Below are 23,375 nucleotides of genomic sequence, written 5' to 3' on the forward strand. Positions count from 1 at the left end.
TCAGCGGACGAGCACTCAGCGGACGAGCACTCAGCGGACGAGCACTCAGCGGACGAGCACTCAGCGGACGAGGAACTTTCGAATGAATCTTCATGCGTTGGGATACAGTACTTAAGGTGGATGGGGGCTTCATACATTGGGATAAAGCACCTAAGGTGGATGGAAACTACCTTAGTTCTATTGTCTGAGGATCAAGTACTTTGCTTGGCTTCCCATACAAAGAAGTTTAGATGGACAGATCCTCCAGGCTCCTCATGGTATGTTTCCGCGAATATTTTGCTTTGATACCTGCTGTCCAGAAGCTGACTCTTAGCCAGTAGTGTTATTATCCCGCTTCGCCTTGTCTACGCTCTATCAGATTGCTGTCAGAAGCTTGTGAGTTGCCTTGTTCATCCGAAGACTTTCTATTGCTAATAGTAGAAGCTTGAGATTCAGAACAAGGTACAAGATGCAGCAAACCAGGCGTTAGACTTAGGAATTTAGGCTATTAGTACGTGTCCTCCGATATACCATCGTGAACACTTCACTTATAAACGTCTATCACGATTGAGCTATTTTCTGAGATGTAGTCTAGTAACGGGCAATCATCGGCCAGATATGTTCATGATAAAGGGAGCTTCCTTCAGCTGCGTCCCTTCAAATCGGGCCTGCGTGTCTAGGCGAAACTACTTCTCCATGCGATCAGGCCAAGGTCCATCAGATGTTTGAACTTGACGACTCCATCCCGAGGTCCAGCCGAGAATACTGGTTCGCTCACCTGCAGGTTGAAGCGGTCTGGCCCAGACTCGCTTCTACGCACGTACGAAAATCCTCCGCGAGAGAAGGATTCCTGATCCCTGTCGTATAGAGCGCCAGCAAACCCAAACAAAAAAAGAAGAAAAAAAAAAAAAGAAAGAAAGAAAGAAAGAAGTCCGGAGACCCATTGCCTAGATTCGGCGTAATTAAATTAGTAATTTACCAAGAATGAAATCGGAGGACGATGAGGTCAACCTATCTGGAGAGACTGGCTAGGGCTAACGCGGCCGCCAGCAGGACTGCGCGAAGAAAATAAAAGAAACGCCTCAAACCTCTATTCTGCTACCACATCTTCTTCCTTCCCTTTCACGGCTTTATTGCAGGCGTGAGAAATAGAGACATAGCACAATGGATACCTACAATGACTTCGGCTACAGCGAATCCGGCTACAACGAATCCGGCTACAATGGATTCGGCTCTCAGTCGCACTGGGAATCGGTGTACTCACTCGGCATCAAGTGAGTGCTCTCTTCGCTAATTATAATCTACTACTAATCTATAGTGTATAGCCGAGATACATGGATACCGGAAGACACTCTGGATGGACGAGAGTTCTATGAATCTACCGACCAGACCCCAAGTACAACGGTACATTACGACGAAACAGTGCTACTATCTACCCGAGAAGGTATCTCAGTCGCAGCGAAGCCCGACACAACAGAACTTCAGTCCGGCGGCTCGAATTCTAGTATATCAGACATAATGAATACCGCTGAGAAATGGGTTTGGAATGGTCTGAAAGATTTCCTGCCCGGCCTTTATGACCCAGGAAACAGGATGAGCAGCCGGGCAATGAAAGCAAGTCTGATCTCATTGGGATTTACCACACGCGTTCGAGACCACAGATGGCTAAACTTTGCCCAAAGGTCAAATCGATGGGCACAGCGATGTGTGGAAATGGCCTCTAAAACCGAGCCCGTGACGACTGCGACTATAATAGCACTCTATAGCTTGGCTATTATTGAGGTACGCGATTGCGATGATACCTGTTGTATCTATCTGACTCAAGAGCATGGCAGATGATTACCTATGATTCCTGGAACAACATGCAGAAGGCTCGGTCTATCTAGACCATATCTTAGTGATACTGAGTCGTCAAGAGGAAGAGATTCAGGATGAAGAAAAGCTAAGACTGTTTGTCTGGCTGAAAGTCCAGATAGTATGTTTTCTCTGCGTCCGCCTTATTTCGTTATCCTACAATCCTAACAGTCTTGTGATTAGATTACCGAGCACTTGCTTCGCGGCCGCCGTGTGGCGAATCTTGCGCCTATCAAGATAGCCCCGGGCCTGCAAGCCCATCCAGCAACATATGGCGAAAAGCTGGCTTCAATCATGGTCACACTCTCTTGCCTGAAAGCAGACATCTGTGAAGGGAAACTCAACGACCAAGAAGACATTGCTTTGCAGGCACGGGAAATAAATAAAGATCTATCTAATTGGGAGCAGAACCTGCCACAACACTTCCGATACTCCAATACCTGGGCATGCCATATAACAAATCTATACTGCTGCGCACGGATTATTGTTTTTCGGACTTTTCTATTGGCTTCGAATAAGGCCAGTATACTCTCCCATGCACTCCAGCCGTTCGCATACGATATTCTTGACAGTATCCCGTATCATTTTCGCAATACTACTCCCGGTCAACAGTCACAGTACGGTATCAACAACTCGCCCATCCATTGCACGGCTATTCTCTGGCCTCTGGTCCTCGCAGCTACTGCTGGGGGCGAAGCCATGGAGTTGGCCAAGCCCTGCCTGGAAGTTCTCGGTTCGATGCATTTTGGCCACTGTTCGATACTCTTGAATGCCTTAAGAAACGGAGAAGACATTCATCAGGCGCTGCAGATGCCCCCAGCAGTGTATTTAGTCCGGGCTACCCGGCCTTTAATGATATGGGTGATTTTAGTACAATCTGCCGCAACCATGTCAGACCGTGAAATCATGCGCCAAATCCGGGAGCGCTTCCCGTTCACTTGTGAGGCCACACATTGGGAAAAAGATGTCAAAGCTTCTTTATCCAAATATAAGGTATGCTCAACTTCTTTAATGTGCTATTCGCAACAATCCCAAATATCTAATAGCCTCTAGGATATAAACTGGTGGTGGAAGCGCAACGAGAGTGGATGGTGCTTGATCAAGTCCAGAAAACTCACATTGCGTGCCACGAAAGAAACGAAGCTGCAGACCGCACAGAGCTCCAAATATATTCAGATTAAAGGAAACCCAGCAACTATGGTGGTCAAACATGCCTCTAGTGCTAGGATACAACACATTCTTGCTGCCTATCCAGATGGCTTGGCAGTTGACAGAATTCGGGAAAGGCTTGTGTCTAACAGTAGCGAGATTACTAGCGTTCTCCGAACCTATAAGGTATGGCAGCTGCATTTCTTATAAGCGATCTAGTTGATACTGATATAAAATAAACCATAGGGTTTCAGGGAACTTGAAAGGGATGTCTGGCAGCTAACGGACACTAAAATAATATTCGAACCAGAATTCAGCTGTTCTTTGTCTCAACACAACATTTCCAAAAAGCGCTCGCCCGCAAAATCCAGAAAGCGATGGACGGAGGCAGAGAATGAAATCCTAATGAGTGGGTGGCACCAGAAACAGAGTTATGAAATCACCGAACGCCTTCCTGGACGGACTCGTCATGCTTGTCGTCAGCGGTATCTTGTACTGAAGAAAAGAGAAATGCACTAAAGGGGGCTCAAAAAGTAATTTCAGGCAGGAAAGGAGGATACGACTGGATTCTGAGGTATGATGAATGATCTTCCACTACTTCCGCGCTTGCTTTAGTATACCATGTCCTAATAGCTAGTTCTCGTCGTCACCTTAGAAGTCCTTGGTACATGAGTTGTAAGCAGGGGCTTCATCAGTTTTCGCAAGATGATAGCTAATAAAGATTAGTTAACGATGGATAGAAATTCATCTCACGGCTAGTTCCAGGAAACCTCGCGTCTAGAAATGCATTAGGAGACAGCAGAATAGAAACAATCGAAACCATCCTAATCAAACTTCGCGAATCCTTCAGTTTGTATCTCGAAAATCTGGAGTCGTAATCTCTGTTGTAGCTCCCCGAGCTCCTGTCCGTCCCACCTAATCTCAGATACCTTTTCCCGAGTTTGATGCTGATCGGTGATCCCCCACCCTATCCCACTGGAAGCAATGCTTGCCATTTGCTGATAGTTTAACGAGTTCTTGTATGTCTCTAACATAATAAGAAAGCTCAAATAGTCTGACTCAGTAAGAGATTCATTACTGAAGATGTGATTGAATTTAGCCTGGATGGCTAGTATCCGGAGGCTGGATCCAAGATGAGGGAGTGTATAAAAGTGTCCTCCAAAGGTAAGTGAATGTTCAGGTGTAAAGACTGCATGAGGACAGCCAGGTGGCATGATTCTAGCTAGTATTAGCAGGTAGAAGCATGTCCGGGCGGGAAGAGTTACAGAAGATCTCCAGGCATAATATCTACCTTGACCCAGCCATCCCTATAAGTCTCTGGGGTAGAGCTCCCAAATGTTGCAAGAATCTCGTAAGTCTCGGCATTAAATTTGCGAGGAAGATACCAGGTCTTACAGCCTGAAATACCAACAACGTATGTCATCTTCCCTCCAGTATCCGAGTGTAGAGGTGATACTGAGTGTCGACTGGAGACGAGAAAGAATTCACGGTCTGCATAGTCGAGTTGAACCTTTAAAGGACGGGTCTTTCCAGCCCAGCCTTCCTGTCGTCGTAGTGCCAGGCGAAGAAGATCAACTTTGTTCACATGAACTGGAACACAGGAAATGATTTGATTCCGGATATCCAGGAAGTTCAACGGATCACTTGTCTCTGATAGTGCTTCAAAATGCTTGAGAATGTCGTCCAGGTCAAGTAGGTAGTTTGTATCTTCTTCTGCGTAGTTATGAACTTCTAGACATTCGACATTCAACTGGCGCAGTTCGTCAATAAATTCGGGTATTGAAGTTGGTATTCCATGAAGAGGATAATGCTGGGTATAGTTCCGCCAGAGTATAGAAGTCTGGAAGGGTTGCATAAGAGCATCATTCAACTCCTGATCACAAGACACGCGCGTAATACCAGTCTCGTCAGATTCATCGGGTCCACGCATAGCATCAATAGAAAGGAGGAATTTCCATTTCTCTTGAACCCTCTTATTTGTGCTGTTATTCATCGGGATCGCCGTACGGCTCAGAGGATCAGTAGTTCCTCGTCTGATGGGGAATACTAAGATTAGTTAGTAGAGTAGGAAAAGATTCAGTTCACATACAATTTATCTTTGGTATTTTCCTCTGGCTGACTTTTTTCCCGATCCCTTGTGCTTCTAGAGAATATTAGCGCGGTTCAGGTTTATAACCTTGTGTCCTACTATTAACTGTTTCCTCCTTCTTATCATCGAGGGGTTGGAGTATAGCACGAGCACTACGTTCCTGACATTCAGAGATAGGGTAGGCGTCCTTCCAAGACTTTATTACTTCCAGGCACCCATCGAGATCAGGAAGGTGTGCAAGATGAGTATAAGTAAGGCTAGTAGCCACCAAGATCCAGATATAATCACTTAGACGCCGGATCGCTTGAAGATAATTTCTCACCCGTCTTCGCTCTCCATGGGCAGATGTGTTGTAAATAGAGTAATAGGTTTGACGGATAAATACCTCATGCTCAGGTGGTAGCTCGACATCACGTTCGCCGAAATCTGTTCGTCGTCGGCCAAGGATATCACAGAACTCATCTGGCTTCATATTGCCAGACTGGAGTATGGGCTGGAGACGTCGGCGAGGTAGCGAGAAGTCGACAAGAAGTTGAAGTGAAGTCGACGGGAAGTGAAGCTAACAGGAAATTGATGTGAAGTCAATGGGAAGTCGATGTGAAGTCAGCGGGAAGTCAACGGGAAGCCGACGTGAAGTCGATAAGTGATAGGCGGTGTAAAGAGCGGTACCTAAGCCACGTTGGCAGAATCCTGAACCACGCCGAGCTGAGACCCCGCTTCAACCCCGTCCAAACCGAAGTGGCCAGAATGCTCTGTTTATCGTCCAGTATTAGGGTCGAAATTCCGCTTCCGAGACCATTGTCTTCATACTGCCACCGAGGGCAAATCTAGCAAGCTCGGCAAGCCCAGCAAACCCAGCAAACCCAGCAAACATAGCACGTTTGAAGTCGGTCTCGCTCTGTAGCCTCTGCGGGCTCGGCCTCTTCATACTCGCATCCAGTCATTCGGTAGCCCATCACCCTGCGTCTCTTCCTCCTAGAAGCACCAAGGCAATTTCTCTCCGTCAACATCTCGACCGGTTGCTCGGAGTCGGGCATTTGAACCAGTGATGCTGCGTTGTCCTTGGAAAGGCAAGCATTGGTCATGCCCTCATAGGTGTCGTGCGAGATGTAGCTCTTAACATTCTTGTCATATAGACATGGTTCATGGGGTTGGGAAACAACACATACTTGCGTACGCCCTCTTGCGGCCCAATCGACTACAAAGAGGGGTTACAATGATAGGGGATAGAGAAAACTTCTCTCTCCATTCCTGCCAGCTTATTTCTATGCCGAGATGAAGAAATCAAAGAAGTCTAAGAAGGCCAGTGCACTCAGGCCAGAGACGATGGATGAGGAGCCGGTACCCGCCGAGGAGCCCGCTGAAGAGCCCGCTGAAGAGCCCGCCGAGGTTCCGCAAGAGCCTGTTGAGATTGGATATAATCAGCCCATAACATCGTGAGCGCTTGATATCTCTTACCAAATCTTTCATCCATGATGCTGACCTGACTTGCTGGCAAACAGCCCCTACGAACATCCGATCGCAACGGTCCTCATCGGAACGAAGAGCTACGGAGTACCGGTGTACTATCTCGAAAACATACCCCAAATCAAGATGCGTCTGAATTGGAATCCAGGCCCAGAGGTCGTGCTTGGCGATGTCGACGAGGAGATTGGCCACACACTAATTCATTTTCTGTATACCGGCCAGTATGAGACGCTCGATTCGGGGTACAATCTCTCCAGGGAATACCGGCGAAGTGCGCTGGCGTACCAGACAGCTAGAATATACGGGCTTCCGGGGCTGGAGACATTTGCTAGGAAACATATTGAGCGTTTCGGGGCTTCAGTGCATCTTCGAGATGTACTGGAGACTGCAAGAGTGATCTTCCAGTACCTTCCTACCGACGAGACGTGGTTCAAAGATTATCTAAAAGAGTACTTTGCAAGCTCCTTTAATGAAGATAGGGACTTTTTCCGCCGGGAGGAGCTCATCACTGTGATTGGTCAGGGCACTGGCTTTGACAGAACTATCATACAACTCACTGTCGACATACTATTCGGCCGTATTTCGGAGCTGGAAGAAATCGTTGAACGCGTTGCTGAACGGGCGCCTGCAACAGAACCAGAACCACAGCCAGAACCCGAGCTGGATCCCGTGCCGTGTTCAGAGCCTCTATACGAGCCGGAGGCTTTACGCAAGGCCCGATTTGACTGCTTATTCCGATTCAAGAGTGGTCTGGGAACTGAACCGGAGCCTGAACCGGAGCCTGAAATATCGGGCGCGCCGGGATACACTGCAGAGGCCCCTCTCGGTGGAGTACACCAGCCCACTCCAAAATCTCCTCTTCCCGATTATCCTCTCGAGACCTACGATGTTAGTGTTGCTTCACTTCGGCCCCAGTCGCCAGTTGAGAAGCCTGGGGAGCCCGAGGAGCTCGATCTCACCTGGCGTGGTCTTTATCGAAAGGCAGACAAGAAGAAAAAGAAGAAGGGGTCCCTCGCGGTCGTGGAAGTAGACCAGCCTCCCCTTGATTTTGCGGATTGGCGTTGAGTTTTCTGCATGAGTCTGTGTGCTTGAAGGTTCGCATAATGTCAACCACGTTAGTTTCTAGTACGATATTCTTTGAAGTAAGCACAGAATGCTGGAAGGGAGATTGACAAGATCCATTTGAATTTTTTTGCCCGCGGCCTGGGGGAACTCAAGAGTGACATCACTCCTGTCTAGTCAGATACAGGCTTAGTACTGTACACCAGCTTCGCGTCTTCGCTGTTCAGTCTCAAACATAGGCTAGTCTCTGCTGTCAAGCATTCTTATCAGCGCAGAGGAATCGTATTGTGTAACCTTTATCTGTTCCTCATCCAGCTCGTCCAGCAAACATCTCCCACACTGATCCGGGTTGTTGTAGATCCCAAGAAATTTCCCCAGGCGCGAACTACATGCTCGCAGGAAATCACCCCGATGTTCATCCAAGGTCCTGAGTAGCAAACGAAAGTCAGGGTCTGCAAGCCTGTGAATGCTGCTCCTTATTAGTTGCGCGGGTTGTAGTCATTATTTGGGAATCTCTTACTCCCGGTCATTGATCTGCCAGTCACCATCTACAGGTATTAGTGCAAGAATATCTCTCCCAAACATCTCTTTAAGAGTATGTAAGTTCCGGGCTTTGCTTAGTCGGTTCTGAAGTGTAGTCAGTCCTGCTTTATAGCCTTCTGTGCCCTCATCAAGCAATGGAAACGCCTTTTTCATCATTGACTTGAAGGCCAAGCCCTCTGTACGTGGGAGGCGTGTCCGACTCTCTGTAACCATCCTCAGCCGTCGGCCTGACTGTGGTTTATACTCGTCCACCAGCTCATTCCGCTGGTCTACTAGCTGGACAAGGAGATACCGCTCCATAATAATGCTCGCTGAAACTGAAGAGGCCAACTGGTCCAGCGATCTCATATTTTCGAAAACACTGTTTGCCCGAGCAAAGGGAATCTTTAGTTTATTGCTGCGGAGGTGGAGAGCTGTGTTCTTGAGTTGCACAAAAGCATTCTGGCTACCGATACCATAAAAAAGCTGCGTAAGAAAGCAAGCGTTATTAGGGTTCTGGCAATGCCTCATAAAATGCCCGTATGTCTCTTGGACTGGAATTGTACAATCCGTCATTATTGGCTGCTCAAACAATTTCCGTTTCTTCGACCCTACTTTTGCTTTCACTTTTGGTGCCTTGTTTGACCGGTGTTTTCTTTTCGGTGATTCTGGGATGGATGCGCCTGGATTCTCATCTTGGCTGCCTGCTCGTGGGAGTGTCTCGGTATCAGTCAAGTGATTGCTTGGGCTAGGATTCTGATTATGTGGCAAGCAGGGGGCTTCTCTTGGACGGCTCTGGCTACCATGCCCTTGCTCATCTCTTTCTTTGTTCGCGCTCTGGCTATCTCCCACAGCATTAATATCTGTACTTGATATCCATGGTGGGCCCGAGGTTTGTTTCTCTCCACCCAGTACAGATCTGGGCGCTGTTGTACTGGGGCAAGGGAGACCAGGTAGCAGCGCTTTATATAGAACATCACTATTCTCTGCAGAAATAGATAGGGTGTTCCCCTGCTCCGACACGATATCATTCATAAAGCTGTCACTACAAGGGCCATCTTGGTTGATGGTTTCCTTGAGCTCAGTTTCGACCGATCCGAGAAGCTGTACAGTGGTTTGCGAAATCAGCTTCAAAATGCGGGGACACCCGCTGCTCCCAAAAAATAGTACCAAGACAAGCTAGACCACATATAGCTAGGTATAATAGTCTGGTAATGTTTTCTTACCGTATCGTCCAGGCACATACAGTGGAACAAAGGAGAGTTTCCCTGTCCGCTGTCGTGGAAGATACAGCGGCTACACCCATAAAATACCTCATATAGCTGGCCTTCCTTAGCGTTCATGGCATGCTGCAGGTAAGTACCCCGTATGCGCCCAACACCTACCCCGCCCGCGATCACACCTCATTTTAATCATCACTCTGTCAGCTATGCTTTATTGCCAAAGCATTATTTGCATTAGAATTCGATCAGGTGTCGGACAAGAGATGCAACACGTTCAAGTTCTTTCATATCCGGTGGAGATATCCCTTGACGAGACTGGGGATTCTGTCTGGCGACTCCCACCCGATATTGAGTCGGAAATCACAACTTTAGCGACAGTATGCCATGTCAAGCATCAACAGCGCACCCCTCTAGCAGCAGGGAGGGAAGAAGATATTCGTGAGGCCGACAGCTCAGACGATGAAGGGAGCGAAAACGGCAGCAACTTTGCTACTGACGTCGTAGGCCGACTGGGAATAGGCGCCGTAAAGTCAATCAGGATGAGGTTTCTGGATCACCTAGCTGAATTGATTTGCCGCAAGAAGGAAGCACAGTACGTTACCTGCACCTCTTTGATGGAGAGCGAAGAGGAGGCCACGATCTTCGCGGCGCGCAATGCTTCCTGGGTCGACGCGGACATTGAGTTGCTTGAGAGGGTGGCTAATATGCTGGAGGCTGTTGCATCACGAGGTGGGGCTGACAAAGTCTGGACAAAGCCGCATTGGCTGAAACCTTCCCAGATTCTTTAAGTGAGGATATTCTTGACCTCCGCGAAGAGCTCAGCATGTACTATAGCCCACGTCTGGAGCATCATGCGAGGGCTCTCCTGGACTTGTTGGGGAAAGGCGAGAAGATGAAGGAACTCACTACTTGCCTCAAAGCGTTTTTGGATGGACGCATTCCCCCGTCAACATTCGTGGAGATAGTCAACGACCTTGGCAACAGCACTGACTTTTACTCCCAACTGAAGGACAACTTCTCACCCAGTAAAGTACACCGGCAAGGTCGAGAGATGGAATACATCTGTCGCCCCAGACATTCTTTTGCCACATTTCACGAAGCAGCCCACGAAATTGCCGGGCTGAAGCGCGTGAAGATAGTGCTCCTCCCTGGGTACAATTCCAGGAGGGTTCCGCCGCAGCTCTTGCGGTGCTTGAAACTTCACAGTGTGAAGCATCCACAAAGGCTTGAAGCGGAGTTGAGGAAGCCTAAATGGGTCCACGCTGAGATGCGGATGATTCTGCATTTATTCAGCACAGATAACGTCGCTCGAATGTTTCATTATCTTGGGATAAGTAAAAAGACCTGCCTCTTATGCGGCCATGTCTTGAGCCAGTCAGGAATATTTCAGGCGCGGAATAATCATGGCAAGGTATATGGTCAATGGACGCTACCTCGCGCCATTGCTATGCCTGCTGCATATCATGGTAGGCTGGACACCATAATACAGAAACTTCGCGACGTCTTGCACCATGAATGCAACTCCGAGGATAATAAACAGCTGGCTGCCATCAAGGAGTCCACCATCTCGACGCCTGTTGCCGAACGACAGGATATATGGTCGCCTTTCAATCGTAGTACCCCCGACCCCCGTCTACATTCCAGGGAGATTGAGTGGCTGTCACAAAGAGATATAAGAAAGGACGCTAGCAGGTATAAGCCATTCGCGATGTGCCAAAGAGTCGGGGGCTAATACTCACGCCAGAAAGAACCCGACAGATCATGAAGGTTTAGGAGCGCCGCCACCGGACGTGACAGATGACGAAGCGCATTCTGATACCGACGTTTTCGAACCAGTGCCAGAAAATAACCGTCCGTCATGCGGTAAATGTGGGGTGCGGAATGACAGTTTGATATCCTGCCAGAAATGTAACTCGGTCTCGTACTGTGACAAGGCCTGTCTGGAGAAAGACTGGATTCGACACAAGTTCGTATGCCGCCTGGGTCGACCGCTAGATGAGGTGGACGACTTTATCCGAGCATGTCGTGAGGAGACTATACCAACAGATAATGATGTCGCAAAGGCCTTCGGATTCTGTTTCTTCACTTCTGGGGTGGACCGACAGCGACTCTTCAGATTGTACTGCTACCTGATCAATCAGTTGGGCGTGAGCGAGGAGGAACTGAGGCAGGCGTGGAAATCCGACAAACTCAAGGAACTGATCCAGTTCCGAGGATCACAAGTGCCCTATGCCAGAATCAGGAATGAGGTACGATGGCTTGTGCAACAGAATGGCTTCGGCTCTGGAATTGTGACAAGTTTGAGTACAGTATTTGAGACACAAAGACATATACTCAATCCGCGGGATCGCACAGTCCCGTGGCACACACTGAAGCCCCGCGAGAAGCTCGAAGCCTATGTATTTTGGTGCCAGATCACAAACGGAATCATACCAGATGTAGACGAAGACAACTGGATCTTTCTTGGCTTCTGTACAGCCTCCAATGCTTCTCAGACTCAGAGGCTCGCGCAGCTCTACGGGCTGCTCGTTGAAAGAGCGAATTTCAAAGATTTTTGGCAGGCAATGGTGAGCTCTAAAATGGTCGAGCTGTTCCAGAAGCACGGTCTGGGTGATGAAATCCAGACAATGCGAAACTTTGAATCGTTAATGAGCGCTATGGGCACTTGGTATCAGAGTGTCTGGGAGTTGAAGCGGTTTACCCGTCTGTCGCAGCCATACCCCCATCGCGCTGTTTTTGTTGATTACGGGTTCATGAACTGCCAAACGCCGGTGGAGCGGCTGAGCCTTCGTGATGCATATACCCAGTTCTTCAAACGCGGAGGTGATGAAATGGCTCTCCACCAGGCCTGCATCGAAAATCGACTGGTAGGCCTCCTGAGATCGGAGCTTGGGTCGCTTTCATTCGATGCTGCCCTGTTGGAGAGTCCGTACCCCCTCGATGGATGTGATCATATGGGCATGATCGTAGAAACCGGGGTTCTCTGCCCAGAGTCTTTATATGAAGAGGTCAAGGAACTCCAAAGGGCACAGGGACAGGAGGGAGTTATCCTGACGCACCCCGATAACGTCGATGCGGCAATGGAGGCTGCACTTAGAGACCGAGCGGCATTCTTGAGACAGGGCGTAAAAATTCGGAAAACCAGGATAGGCGGAAGAACTATCCAATCAATGTCTGGGATGTAAATGGCGGTAGTCTAGTGGTTGATGAAGCTGGGTCACCTTAAGAGGGCGGAACGGCGATGGTGCCTCCTAGATTGTCGAACATCGTTGGCTATTCGACTTCGTCTCCCGTATTCTGCAAATGCCTCTCCCGGAGGAGCACAAACTGAGAACGAATTGATAATTTGATGACTGTTCAATGTTAGATGGATGGCGCGCAAAAAGGGGAAAGAAGAATGAAAGGCCCCGGAAGATTTCAAACCAGCAGCGTCAATCTGTTGGAGGGATCCGAAAGTGTTCAGACAGTTACCAACCTGCTTGTCATATAAGATACTGTGTCCTTGTCATACAAAACAGGAAGCTATGAATGTACAATGAGTCAATTCGAGTTGGTCTTTACCATGCCGAAACGGTTTTGAAACATTGGATTTTACCGACACTAACGACATGTAGGCTAGTCAATCTTGGCACTTTGCTAAATTCAAACTCCTGGGTGCGAGCTGTTTGAAGCTGATTTTGCAAACTACTGTATCACCCAGTCATGAATGATTTGCAAATCGCTAGAGTAGGAGCCTGATAATTCGCGGATTTTATCATGGAAAATTCTCTCGAGCTGGATGAGTTCCTATAAGATACTTATTAGAGCTGTACTCATACGGAACAGTTGATACTCTTGCCAAACCTCCTTGATCATGATAATAAGGCGTTGACCTTACAGTGCCTATCCAGAGCAGATAAGCTGTGTGTAACCAGAGAGGAATCTCCAGGCTGGAGAAAGTGGCTGGTCAGGCATGTGGAAGGTTCGAGTAGGTTCTTTGTCCACAGCACTAAGTCACGTGGCAGAGCCGTCTAGAAAACTTTTGCCAGGCGCAAAGAAATTCAGGTCGGACTTGAGGTACCGGATTGTGGATACTAGAGGCTTTGTTTGCCAGAACTTTCTATTTCGTGCGCCGGTGTGCCAATGCTCGCAGATGGTTCAACTCGCGATGGTTCAACTCGGAAGCTTTTTTGAGGAGTGAGTTTAAACTCACATTGATCACCCTGCTCACCCTGCTCACCCGAGTACAGGAACTTGGCAGACGCACTTATCCTAAACAGGCATAGTCTGATCTATAGAGTTTTTAGTCTCTTTTGTGTTTTCGCCTGTGTTCAACCTCGGTCGCGCAGTACTCACCCTTTGAGAGCGAGATGTTCACCCTTCAAGCGCGAGATGCTCACCGTTCAAGCGCGAGATGCTCACCCTTCAAGTGCGAGATGCACACCCCAAAAAGGAGCGCAGAAAATTATTTAAAGATATAGATGCCCCTTGATTTTTGGGCAAGACATAACCACTCTTCTTCTCCAATCCATTATACAAGTACCCACGATTTTATAATGGCCAAGCTAAGAACAATCCATCGCCGCTCGTCTAATAAATCAAAGGCAAAAGGCCAACAACATCGACGACGAGGCAATACATTGTTCGGGAAAGCCTTTGAATTTAGCCAAGAATGCGATGCAGACGTTACATTAGTACTTCGGCTAAGGAAGACTGGACAGATCTATATATTCAACTCAAATGACCAATGGTCCCCTTTCCAAGAAGACTTGGTAGGCATTGCTATTACGTTTGATGAACCATACTGATGTTTTTAAGACGCATTGCTATCCCACACCGTTGAGAATAACTAGGCAAGAGCTGGCTGCCAAATACAAGGAAAAGTCAGAACACTGATATATTCCGAACTGTGGTAAAAGGAGTAGGCAAGATGGCTTCCGTTTATTTATAGCTGCTCGATTTAGACAGGGAAAACAACCCTTTGAGATTCGACTAGAGAATTTTGTTCATATAAATATATTGTTGGCCTTCAAGCAATATCATGTAGTCAAGGGACCTGTACAGTATCAATTAAACTTACTCTCATGTGTCATAGCCCACGTGCTCATAATTCAAAAGAGTGCCTGAAATGAGTAGCTGGGCTGACACTGGCATGAAGTCATGCTGACTGATATTGGCCGTAATATCATAATCCGAATCGCACGATGTGGGGTCAGAAATTGTGGCTCTTGGCTGATTGCCCCGATCGAGAAATATTCACCAGCCCACCGCGTAACCACCTCGTGCCGCGAAATGCAGTGGAGTAGCATCAAGTCCTACGGAAAGTCAAGCACTGCACCCGCTTGATACTAAGAACATTGGCTACTACGCACGCTTGGAACAAGATCCTAAGGATAAAGACCTGGAACCCGGGCTACTTTGTCTTAGGATTAGCTATGATCCGATACTTGACAAGTAATAGGTATAGCTGTTTTGCGAATTTTCAAGTCCTGTGTGTTGTATTCCCAGAAATGGATGGCTCCCAGTACGGTTGTTCCTGGGATAGAAAAACCTGGTTTATTGTCATTCCAGTGAAGGTTAGAGCTGGGACTCAGCTATACCTATGTAGGAATAACATACCTAGGACTAAAAGGTATAGTCATAACTGGGATTCGGATGTAACTAGGACTTCTCTTGTCTGCGGACCTTCTCTTGTCTCGAGACCTCCTCTTGTCTGCGGACCTCCCCTTGTCTCGAGACCTTAATCTGTCTGCGGACCTTCTCTTGTCTGCGGACCTCCCCTTGTCTCGAGACCCTCACTTGTCTCCAGACGTCTGCTTGTCTCCAGACGTCTGCTTGTCTCCAGACCTCTCCTGTCTGCAAACCTCTCCTGTCTGCAGACCCCTGCTTGTCTCCAGACTCCTCTCGAAGCCTCACATCTCATAGAATCAAGACTAACCTTACCCAGCAAGCGGTCGGAGCGCCGGCAGAATACTTCGTTGACTAATCATCCGGCTTTCATCCCGGGCACCGTGCCCAGCCGTGGCCAAGGTAAGTGACTGGTCGTCACAGCCTACTCAAGGCTAAATAGAGACTAACCTACTAATACTGGATTTATAACTAACTTATAGATTGTAGCCTGGCTAGAGTACAGTATATATTCTTGCTGTTCTTTGTCCCAACAAGATCTCATTCCACGGCCCTGCGAACCGGCGTAGCTCTGGATCCTCCGCTTGTGAGCCAGGTTGGCCCGTGGACCGACGGGCTCTAGATCCGCGGCTTGTGGACCAGCGCCGATCAATGACTAGGCTAGCCCTGTACCCGTTAGAGTTCGTAGCGTGCTTGAAACACAAGTCTGTTGCCAAGTAGCCGATCAGGCTTCCAGTCCGGTGTCCGCGAGCCAAAGTAGCTCACTATCCATCACGGAAGATGGGCCTTGGATACTGGACATAGCGAGTCTGTGATCCCTTGCCAAATGCCTGGAGTGGCTTTATATCCTGTCTATAGCGTGACGGTTCGCGACAGAACAGACTGCGTTAAGAACGGAGGGCAGCTCCGACAAGCAGCCCTTCATTTGTTGACGCCCGTCCTTTCTTGACGCCCATCGTCGTTGACCAGCAGCTGACATCAGCCCCCAGATTAGTCCATATTGGCAGGCGGTAACGGAGGGCAGTTCCGACAAGCAGCCCGTCGTTCGTTGCTTTGTTGACGCTCGTCGTTCCTTGACGCCCGTTCTTCCTTGTCGCTCGTCCTTTGTTGACGCCCGTTCTTCCTTGACGCTCGTCGTTCCTTGACGCCCGTTCTTCCCTGACGCCCGTCGTTCCTTGACGCTCGTCCTTCCCTGACGCTCGTCGTTTCTTGACGCCCGTCCTTCCTTGACGCTCGTCCTTCCTTGACGCTCGTCCTTCCTTGTCGCTCGTCGTTTCTTGACGCCCGTTCTTCCCTGACGCCCGTCGTTCCTTGACGCTCGTCCTTCCCTGACGCTCGTCGTTCCTTGACGCTCGTCCTTCCCTGACGCTCGTCGTTTCTTGACGCCCGTTCTTCCTTGTCGCTCGTCCTTTGTTGACGCCCGTCGTTCCTTGACGCCCGTCGTTCCTTGACGCCCGTCGTTCCTTGACGCCCGTCGTTCCTTGACGCCCGTCGTTTCTTGACGCCCGTTCTTCCTTGTCGCTCGTCCTTTGTTGACGCCCGTCGTTCCTTGACGCCCGTCCTTCCTTGTCGCTCGTCGTTTCTTGACGCCCGTTCTTCCCTGACGCCCGTCGTTCCTTGACGCTCGTCCTTCTTCCTGGATCGACCACTGGTCGGAACCGTCGCTGTTATCTCAAGCTATTGCTTCCCTTTCCGACAAATCGATGGCCGACAACAGCACCCCGGATTACAAAAGTCTCTATCTGCAGGCAGAGGAGAGACGGAAGCAGGAAGAGGAGAGACGGAAGCAGGCAGAAGATGAAGGAAGACGAGAGAAGGAGAGACGGGAGCAAGCTGAAGAGCGCACCCGACACACAACTTTCATGGAACTCATGCGCTACTCCCACAACTTGCTCTCCCGACAGCTGAGAGTCGAAACACCATCTCGCTCGACTAGCGGGAAAATACCTCTTCCTACCGGCAAATACTGCCCGACGCGATTGGAGTATTGGTCTGACTGCTCAACACAACTATCAGCACTTTATAGGTCGGTCTACAGGTATTTTGTTCTGGAATCAGGAGACACGCCACGACTTTTTCCACCTTTGCTTGAATTAGAAGGACTACGCCGACGAACCGACATACCACTTAGCTGCGAGGAAGAACTCCGGCACTATGAGCGGCTTGCGGTGGAAGACCATGTTCGTGATATCATTACCGAGTTGTGCAAGCTACCGGCCGCTCGCGATGAGTTCGGTCTCGGCAATGGAATCCAGTTCAGCAGTCATACGAATTCATTGAGCAAAACTGAAGTTTCTGAAGTAATTGCAAGCCAACCGTCAAGTATACCGGACCCAAAACCTGATCAGTACTGTATCCACCGTGTCGACAGCAACGTTCCCACTATTGTTACAAGCGTTGAGTATAAACCACCCCACAAGCTTCCTGTTGCAACCCTTCGTATGGGACTCCATCCGATGGACTTATGGAAGGCCATGGTCAAGTCCAATAAGATACCCACAAGCCAGGAAGCGAAATTGAAATATAATGCGGAACGGCTTGCCTGCTCTGCCATTGTCCAGGAATATCATGTCATGATCCAAGAAGGACTTGAATATTCCTATGTGACAAATGGGATTGCACGAGTCCTACTCCGTGTTCCGCAGGAAAATCCCAGCACGCTTTACTACTTCTTCTGCGATCCTAATAGTGAACTGGACCCAGAAGTTGACGATACTTCTCAGTTACTGAGGACTTCTGTTGCAAGAACACTATGTCTATGTTTATTGGCCTTTCGCTCACCTACGCGTAGCCAGGAATGGTGTGAATCTGCACGAAAAGACCTTGGAGTCTGGACGACCAGTTTTGACCACACTTACTCTCAGATTCCCGAAGCAGAACGGCAGGCCATTCCTCACTCTGATAGCACAACCCTGGAGTTCCCAAGCCCGGAATCCGGTTCAGCATATGTGCCATCTTCTCCACCAGTCTCGCCAACAGCAAGCAAGGTGACCACACGGTCCCAAGCGAGCTGTGCACCTCCGGCAACGCAACGCCGCTCGCAGTCACCAGACTCATCCGGCTCCGATACAAACCACGCAACGGGGCGGAAGCGGAATATCAGCCAAGTCACATCCTCATCCTCACCCTCAGCCCAAGCAGCGGCCCGTCAATACGGAACCAGTAACAATCAAGGCAGTCAGTCCCGACGTCGCGATTCGCAATTTTGCACGCAGCGATGTTTACTCGGGCTGCAGACTGGAGGTATCCTAGACGACTGTTGCCCCAACGTGATGCTCCATCGCCAGAGCAATAATGACCTCCAACATCCTACTAGCTCGGGAGGTTTAGTGGATTCACTAAAAGCACAACTGGACGAAAACATCGACCGATGCATACCCCTTGGAAGTTGTGGAGCATACGGTGCCCCGTTCAAACTTACTTGTGCTACATATGGCTATACTGTTATCGGAAAAGGAACCACGTCAGGACTGTGGAAAGAAGTCTCGCGCGAAGCGCAAGTATACCAACTTCTGCGGAAGGCGCAAGGGTCCGCTGTGCCTGTGTTCCTTGGAACAATCGACCTAGCAAAGACTTATTTTCTTCATGGGGCTGGGGCAATTCGTCACATGCTAGTTATGGGCTGGGGGGGCGAAAGCACAGCAACAATGGAACTAGCGCCATGGCTTCGCCAGGAGATTCGCAGATCGAATAAGGAAATCAAAGCCCTGGGAATCGTCCACGAAGATCTTCGGCGTGATAATATCCTTTGGAATAAAGAGCTTGGACGGGCGTTAATCATTGACTTTCACCGCTCTGCTTTAAAATCTCAGCCAATTTCACAGATGCAACAAACAGCAAAGAGACGGCCCTGTGGGGTAGAGTCAGGTGTTAAACGTTTACGCGTTCTATGAGAGAGGCTGCTTAGTTTTACGGCATTGATTTAGCGATCGCGTAATGCGTGATAATGAAGCGTTCCTGCAACTAGCACTGTGCATACTGAACCGGTCTGCTAGAATATCTTCTACAATGCTATTACTCGACGCGCGTTAGCTAGAGTTAATAAGGTCTACTGTACTCCGTAGTAACTCACTAAACATTGCCGTATCCTTCGCACCACCTTTGCTTTGTCCTTCGCATTGCGCATGATCTTAGTGAGAAACAAATTCAGCTCCTAACCTTCCCTAGACGTATTCCGGCGTAGTCCCACCGCTCTCTTAGCAGTTAACGAGGAATTATCCCAATTAACAAGAAACCCACAAGAAAACAATATCCCGCCTACCAAGCAACACCTTATGGAAGCAGAGCGACAAGCTGCTGACGCAGCACACGGGCTGTGGCATCTAAGGAATGATAGATAGAGTTAGCATCATGGCCAGGCAGGAGCAAGAGAGCCAGAAGACAGTGGAAATGAGACTCACGCTATTTGCCGACGCGTTCCTCACGACTGACGCGGCCAGCCTCCTTAAAACAACGTTCTGCTTTGGCGACCTCTTGCTCCGCTTTGTCAACCTCCTTCTTCAGATCATGTTGAAGCTGGCGCAACTTCATATTGAGGGCGGCAATTTGAGTCTCGAGCTCAGAGGCATGAGAGCGAGCAGAGGCAGCGCGGGCGCGATGAAGAGATGAAAGATAGTACAGCTGACGCCCGGTCAATGGCTCGTCCAGGACTGGAATCGAGTCGGGATGAACACAAGCGTGATGGCCGGACATGATAGGAAGTGATGAAGTTGATGGAAATGGAGTCCAAGATAGAGATTTAATGATGTTAACAGAGGACTCAATAACTGCAAGACATGCAGAAACCATAAACCAGAGGGACGAGGTAGATTCAATGGTCAGGTGGCGGTCGAAGGTTAACTGAAGCTCTAATTCATTTTGAAGAGTAACACTGAGTTTCCAGTCGCTTCTGACCTTCCCCAGACGTGTTCCAGCGGATGACGAGGGAGCGGCACATCGAGTGTATGCGCTCAAAAAGCGTTTTTCAACTCTCTTCTATTAGAACAGACCTCCTTTATCGCGACCTATGTATGCTAGGACGGACGCTGCGAGGCACACGACCGATCAGGTCTGAAGCTGTTTGGGGAGGCCCGCCTGGGGTTCTAGGTCGAGGACGGGCTTGGGCTGGTGGTTTGAACACCTAGAAGGTTGGACGCGCTGGAGCCGACGACTTGAGAGGCAGGTCCAGATTCTGATAACCCGAGTAGTAAAACTAAGCGCGTAGGTCTTGGGGCGTAGTACCAGGCACGCCAGACCTTGAGCCCCCGACCCAGCCGGTCGCCAGACCGCGGTCGTACGACCAGCACAGGCAGAGGACCGTCAACTGGCACCCCCGGCAGATGCAAGACCTATTCGGCCGTTCATCCACATTATTACGGCTCCGTTGGTCTAACGACCATTTATATTAACGAAATCACCACTTGACTTGTGCACACCGACTTCTCACCGACTTCTCGTTGACTTCCCGCTGACTTCTCGCCGACTTCTCACCCTTTCTCATCGAATTTTTGCTTCTTCCCTTACACTCCGCGTGGTTATTCTCTACAGGTATCTTTGATAGGAAGACGAAGGCATAGATCCTAATAATCGAGGCCTCCATGATGGATGAGATCTCTCGGCGTCAAGAACAGTTCGAGGACTCCATGTCCTGATTGAAGTTTGTTGGGATTAATCTTGACAAGACCAAAGTAATATTAAACAACTGGCAATATGATTTTTTCTTCTCTGATATAAAAGAAGGCCACGGCTGAGCCAGTGTAATCCGCAGGGGCGATCCTGACTGTCAATAATGTCGGGTAGAAAAACAAGGCGGTGTCTCGAGAGATTCGAAGCGATGGAGTCTAAACATCTGAGGAACTTGGTTTCGAGAGGGTATTGTAGAGCGTTAATTTTTTCTTGCTAAGGGTCGTACTCCAGTACACCTGGATCGCGCCTCGAATTCTCCCCGGATATTCCTTCGAGAATAACCTTGTAACCTCTGCCCAAGGCTGCTTCTTATCTTTCCTTAGCTTCAGCAAAAGGCCCGCCTCTTCTGTGGACCATGGCATGCCCCTCCTCGAGCTTCCTTGCGCCTCCCTGCAAATGACTGGACTTTGTTGAGTCTTGTCATGGGGACTCGAGCAACTAGTTGCTCGTGCATCTCCATCTTTGCATACTGTTGGTGAGATGTCAGACATGCAATGCTGTAGAGCACCTTCAAAAAGCCATGAAAGGAATTGCAACCGGTCGTTAAGTGGTAATGACACAAAGTGAGAACGGATGGCAGTGAAGGAATCATCCTTGGATAGCGATGAAGAGCAAGCTCGAGGCCGCTTACGAGTTTGCCTGTCTGATTGTTGCCTCTTCCGCTTAGGGCTTTTTGACTCTCCGCGGACGTGGTGGTTCCCACGGGCATCGTTCGCGTAGGATGCGTCGGGGCTGGTGCCTTGTTGAGAGGGACGCAACTGTTGACCATCATGGATGTAAGGGTGGTCACTTGTCTGAGTACTGCCATTTTCACCACCAGCCTTTCTGCTGGAATCTTGATAATCGCCGGGTGGGCTGGAAAGAACGGGTGGAGGGTCAGGATATGAACAAATCGTCCCGGAATCAATGAGGCTGTCGGTAACCTCTGGGGCTGGTAGCTGGAGGTTCACATCCTCCCAAGACCCGTAGTCAGCAAGGATTGCCGGGTCTATAGGAGTGTCATCCTGTGCATCTGGAAGCCTGAAGAACTCTTCCAGACTATCGTCCGAGCCAGATACACTTGGAGATGATAGACCAGCCTCCGCAGAATCTCCCTGAACTAGGGACGGCGGCTCGGTTGGGGTACCAGTGTTGTCTTGAAGACCACAGCGGGAAGTCATATCCACATCTTTGAGGTGAGGCGCCAAATCATTTGGATTTCTATCGTGTTTCAGGGTCTCCGAATATGTATGCGGTTCTGGTGCAGTTGTTTCCCATGGTTGACACTGTGAGCTTGATGGTGATGGACACGGCCGAATGCCCGCGTTGGTAGACACACACACTTCGGCCGGTGGCCGCGCAGGCAGGTGATGCCTGGGAGGTGGCAAGGTGCTCCGAGGGGAGTTCTGGGTTCTTGGAGAGCATGGATTGGATGATTTCTGTTGCGCAAATGGCCTCCGGTAAGGGGGAGCCCACGGCTTGAAGTTGTTCATATGAAATGTGGGTAGCATATTGTGGGAAATAAGGATCTTTTAGGAGATATTATGGCAGACGGGCGATTGGGAAGAGGGAGGGAAGAGGATTTAGGGTAGAATCTGGAGGGGAGAGTGCAGGCAACGTGAGAAACAGATTGAGATGCAACCTCTGCGGTTTTGATCGCCTGCTTTATACTTGCTCTTGGTGTCTCGGCAGTCTGCCATTCCGTGCCTTTTGTCGGTAGAAGCACCAAGGCACTTTTCTAGCCGTCAGTATCTCAGCCGGCTCTACTGACGTGTCTATCTCAAGCCGCGAGCGCCGCCTGATGGCCGGAACCCGGTGTCCTCCACCAATCATAACTGGAAACTCCAGCTCGAAGCCTCGCTTGTAAAACATGCTGAAATGAAAGGGGGTGCGGCAATTTTGCCATTGGCTGGTAAGCAGGACAATGACACGAAAGCAATCCTGGTGGGGTTCGAAGACAGCAGTGGAGGGGAGGGGCGCAACCCGTTTCACCTCGGCGCAGCTGACACGCTGCAGGTCAGATCCGGTCGTTGGATAACCCAGAATTGACCCTTCCCGTATGGATCATTGGGAGTCCGATCGAAGAAGCGAAACATGGGATTTGAGATAAGAGACGACAGAAGGACAGTTGAGTGTCCAGGAGCGCCCAGGGAAAGTCCAAGTGGATAGCATGGCCGTAGGTATCAGCCGGAAACTCCAGAGTCGCCGATCAGATGGCGGATGATGCGCATACGGCTTCCTGACTAGGATAATCAGCAGCGGTACAGCATCAGGGGCAAAGCTGACAGTTCACAAACCAATAAAGCAACAGTAACCAGGGCCTCAATTACTCCATCGTCCAGATGACCCGTCGGCGACGCCGTAGCTGAGGGGGCGAAGAGGGGTGATTGGACGGCGCTATGCTGGAAAAAGCAACCGTCGGGTAACGAGGCATCTTGGGAAGGGGGCAGTGCACTGGGCGAAGAAGGACGGGAGGGAGGAAAGGGAAGAGAAAGTGCGTGGTCGTTCGAGGGAGAGAGGCCGGGCTTATATAGATTCAGCGGACGTGTTGGGGCGGCAGGGGAAGGCTGTAAAAGCGGCGAGCGGGTGACGCGATCCCCGAAGCGGTAAGCGCTAAACCGCAAGGGGCAGTCACATGCCCGGCGACGCCAGGCGGTGGCGGGCGGCAGAGGGACGGTTCAATGAGGGCCGTTTTCAGCGCCCCGCTAACCGTCACAACAAAAACCAATTTTTAGTACCCCGAACCCGTACGAGGGGGGGTAGCAATAGATAGTGGATTT

At 49.6% G+C, this 23,375-nt stretch overlaps 9 protein-coding genes across 9 annotated transcripts; 5 read left to right on the plus strand and 4 right to left on the minus strand.

Moving 5' to 3' along the window:
- Window positions 1-1,143: 1,143 nt before the first annotated feature.
- BDV17DRAFT_295502 (uncharacterized protein) lies at window positions 1,144-1,865 on the plus strand (the record flags this gene model as incomplete). Its single annotated transcript, XM_073763073.1, has 3 exons — window positions 1,144-1,253; window positions 1,305-1,761; window positions 1,815-1,865. 3 exons carry the CDS (start codon window positions 1,144-1,146, stop codon window positions 1,863-1,865), a joined length of 618 nt encoding a protein of 205 aa, XP_073611225.1.
- Window positions 1,866-3,172: 1,307 nt separating this feature from the next.
- BDV17DRAFT_213093 (uncharacterized protein) lies at window positions 3,173-5,458 on the minus strand. Its single transcript, XM_073755469.1, has 3 exons — window positions 5,072-5,458; window positions 4,248-5,028; window positions 3,173-4,200 (listed from the first exon to the last, which is right to left on the minus strand). The coding sequence occupies exons 2-3, from the start codon at window positions 4,973-4,975 to the stop codon at window positions 3,807-3,809; spliced, it is 1,122 nt and encodes a 373-aa protein (XP_073611226.1). The 5' UTR covers window positions 4,976-5,028; window positions 5,072-5,458; the 3' UTR covers window positions 3,173-3,806.
- Window positions 5,459-6,251: 793 nt separating this feature from the next.
- BDV17DRAFT_213159 (uncharacterized protein) lies at window positions 6,252-7,860 on the plus strand. Its single transcript, XM_073755470.1, has 2 exons — window positions 6,252-6,507; window positions 6,574-7,860. Exons 1-2 carry the CDS (start codon window positions 6,347-6,349, stop codon window positions 7,601-7,603), a joined length of 1,191 nt encoding a protein of 396 aa, XP_073611227.1. The 5' UTR covers window positions 6,252-6,346; the 3' UTR covers window positions 7,604-7,860.
- On the minus strand, window positions 7,860-9,662 carry BDV17DRAFT_213090 (uncharacterized protein). Its single transcript, XM_073755468.1, has one exon. The coding sequence runs from the start codon at window positions 9,155-9,157 to the stop codon at window positions 8,117-8,119; it is 1,041 nt and encodes a 346-aa protein (XP_073611228.1). The 5' UTR covers window positions 9,158-9,662; the 3' UTR covers window positions 7,860-8,116.
- A 1-nt stretch (window position 9,663) lies between these two features.
- BDV17DRAFT_213085 (uncharacterized protein) lies at window positions 9,664-12,618 on the plus strand. Its single transcript, XM_073755467.1, has 2 exons — window positions 9,664-11,037; window positions 11,090-12,618. The coding sequence occupies exons 1-2, from the start codon at window positions 10,169-10,171 to the stop codon at window positions 12,528-12,530; spliced, it is 2,310 nt and encodes a 769-aa protein (XP_073611229.1). The 5' UTR covers window positions 9,664-10,168; the 3' UTR covers window positions 12,531-12,618.
- An 825-nt stretch (window positions 12,619-13,443) lies between these two features.
- Window positions 13,444-14,376, plus strand: BDV17DRAFT_274805 (uncharacterized protein). The gene is made up of 3 exons (XM_073759163.1): window positions 13,444-13,521; window positions 13,632-14,096; window positions 14,143-14,376. Exons 2-3 carry the CDS (start codon window positions 13,806-13,808, stop codon window positions 14,218-14,220), a joined length of 369 nt encoding a protein of 122 aa, XP_073611230.1. The 5' UTR covers window positions 13,444-13,521; window positions 13,632-13,805; the 3' UTR covers window positions 14,221-14,376.
- A 1,787-nt stretch (window positions 14,377-16,163) lies between these two features.
- On the plus strand, window positions 16,164-19,060 carry BDV17DRAFT_213208 (uncharacterized protein). The gene has a single exon (XM_073755471.1). The coding sequence runs from the start codon at window positions 16,656-16,658 to the stop codon at window positions 18,843-18,845; it is 2,190 nt and encodes a 729-aa protein (XP_073611231.1). The 5' UTR covers window positions 16,164-16,655; the 3' UTR covers window positions 18,846-19,060.
- Window positions 19,061-20,650: 1,590 nt separating this feature from the next.
- BDV17DRAFT_213261 (uncharacterized protein) lies at window positions 20,651-22,488 on the minus strand. Its single transcript, XM_073755472.1, has one exon. The coding sequence runs from the start codon at window positions 22,104-22,106 to the stop codon at window positions 20,772-20,774; it is 1,335 nt and encodes a 444-aa protein (XP_073611232.1). The 5' UTR covers window positions 22,107-22,488; the 3' UTR covers window positions 20,651-20,771.
- Window positions 21,924-23,141, minus strand: BDV17DRAFT_274815 (uncharacterized protein). Its single transcript, XM_073759164.1, has 2 exons — window positions 22,893-23,141; window positions 21,924-22,838 (listed from the first exon to the last, which is right to left on the minus strand). The coding sequence occupies exon 2, from the start codon at window positions 22,465-22,467 to the stop codon at window positions 22,261-22,263; it is 207 nt and encodes a 68-aa protein (XP_073611233.1). The 5' UTR covers window positions 22,468-22,838; window positions 22,893-23,141; the 3' UTR covers window positions 21,924-22,260.
- Window positions 23,142-23,375: the final 234 nt, after the last annotated feature.

Source organism: Aspergillus undulatus, assembly GCF_047715775.1.
Source record: "Aspergillus undulatus strain CBS 261.88 unplaced genomic scaffold BDV17scaffold_69, whole genome shotgun sequence".
In the NCBI taxonomy this organism is placed as follows: Eukaryota; Fungi; Ascomycota; class Eurotiomycetes; order Eurotiales; family Aspergillaceae; genus Aspergillus; species Aspergillus undulatus.

Bases quoted from the DNA above. Each gene is read 5' to 3' on its own strand.
- BDV17DRAFT_213159 (XM_073755470.1), top strand. From the start codon at position 6,347: ATGAAGAAATCAAAGAAGTCTAAGAAGGCCAGTGCACTCAGGCCAGAG. The intron at 6,508-6,573 runs GTGAGCGCTTGA...GCTGGCAAACAG, and splicing joins TATAATCAGCCCATAACATC to CCCCTACGAACATCCGATCG.
- BDV17DRAFT_213093 (XM_073755469.1), bottom strand. From the start codon at position 4,975: ATGAATAACAGCACAAATAAGAGGGTTCAAGAGAAATGGAAATTCCTC. The intron at 4,201-4,247 runs GTAACTCTTCCC...AATACTAGCTAG, and splicing joins ATTATGCCTGGAGATCTTCT to AATCATGCCACCTGGCTGTC.
- BDV17DRAFT_274815 (XM_073759164.1), bottom strand. From the start codon at position 22,467: ATGTTTTACAAGCGAGGCTTCGAGCTGGAGTTTCCAGTTATGATTGGT.
- BDV17DRAFT_213208 (XM_073755471.1), top strand. From the start codon at position 16,656: ATGGCCGACAACAGCACCCCGGATTACAAAAGTCTCTATCTGCAGGCA.
- BDV17DRAFT_213261 (XM_073755472.1), bottom strand. From the start codon at position 22,106: ATGCTACCCACATTTCATATGAACAACTTCAAGCCGTGGGCTCCCCCT.
- BDV17DRAFT_274805 (XM_073759163.1), top strand. From the start codon at position 13,806: ATGCCCCTTGATTTTTGGGCAAGACATAACCACTCTTCTTCTCCAATC. The intron at 14,097-14,142 runs GTAGGCATTGCT...GATGTTTTTAAG, and splicing joins CCCCTTTCCAAGAAGACTTG to ACGCATTGCTATCCCACACC.
- BDV17DRAFT_213085 (XM_073755467.1), top strand. From the start codon at position 10,169: ATGTACTATAGCCCACGTCTGGAGCATCATGCGAGGGCTCTCCTGGAC. The intron at 11,038-11,089 runs GTATAAGCCATT...TACTCACGCCAG, and splicing joins ATAAGAAAGGACGCTAGCAG to AAAGAACCCGACAGATCATG.
- BDV17DRAFT_213090 (XM_073755468.1), bottom strand. From the start codon at position 9,157: ATGAATGATATCGTGTCGGAGCAGGGGAACACCCTATCTATTTCTGCA.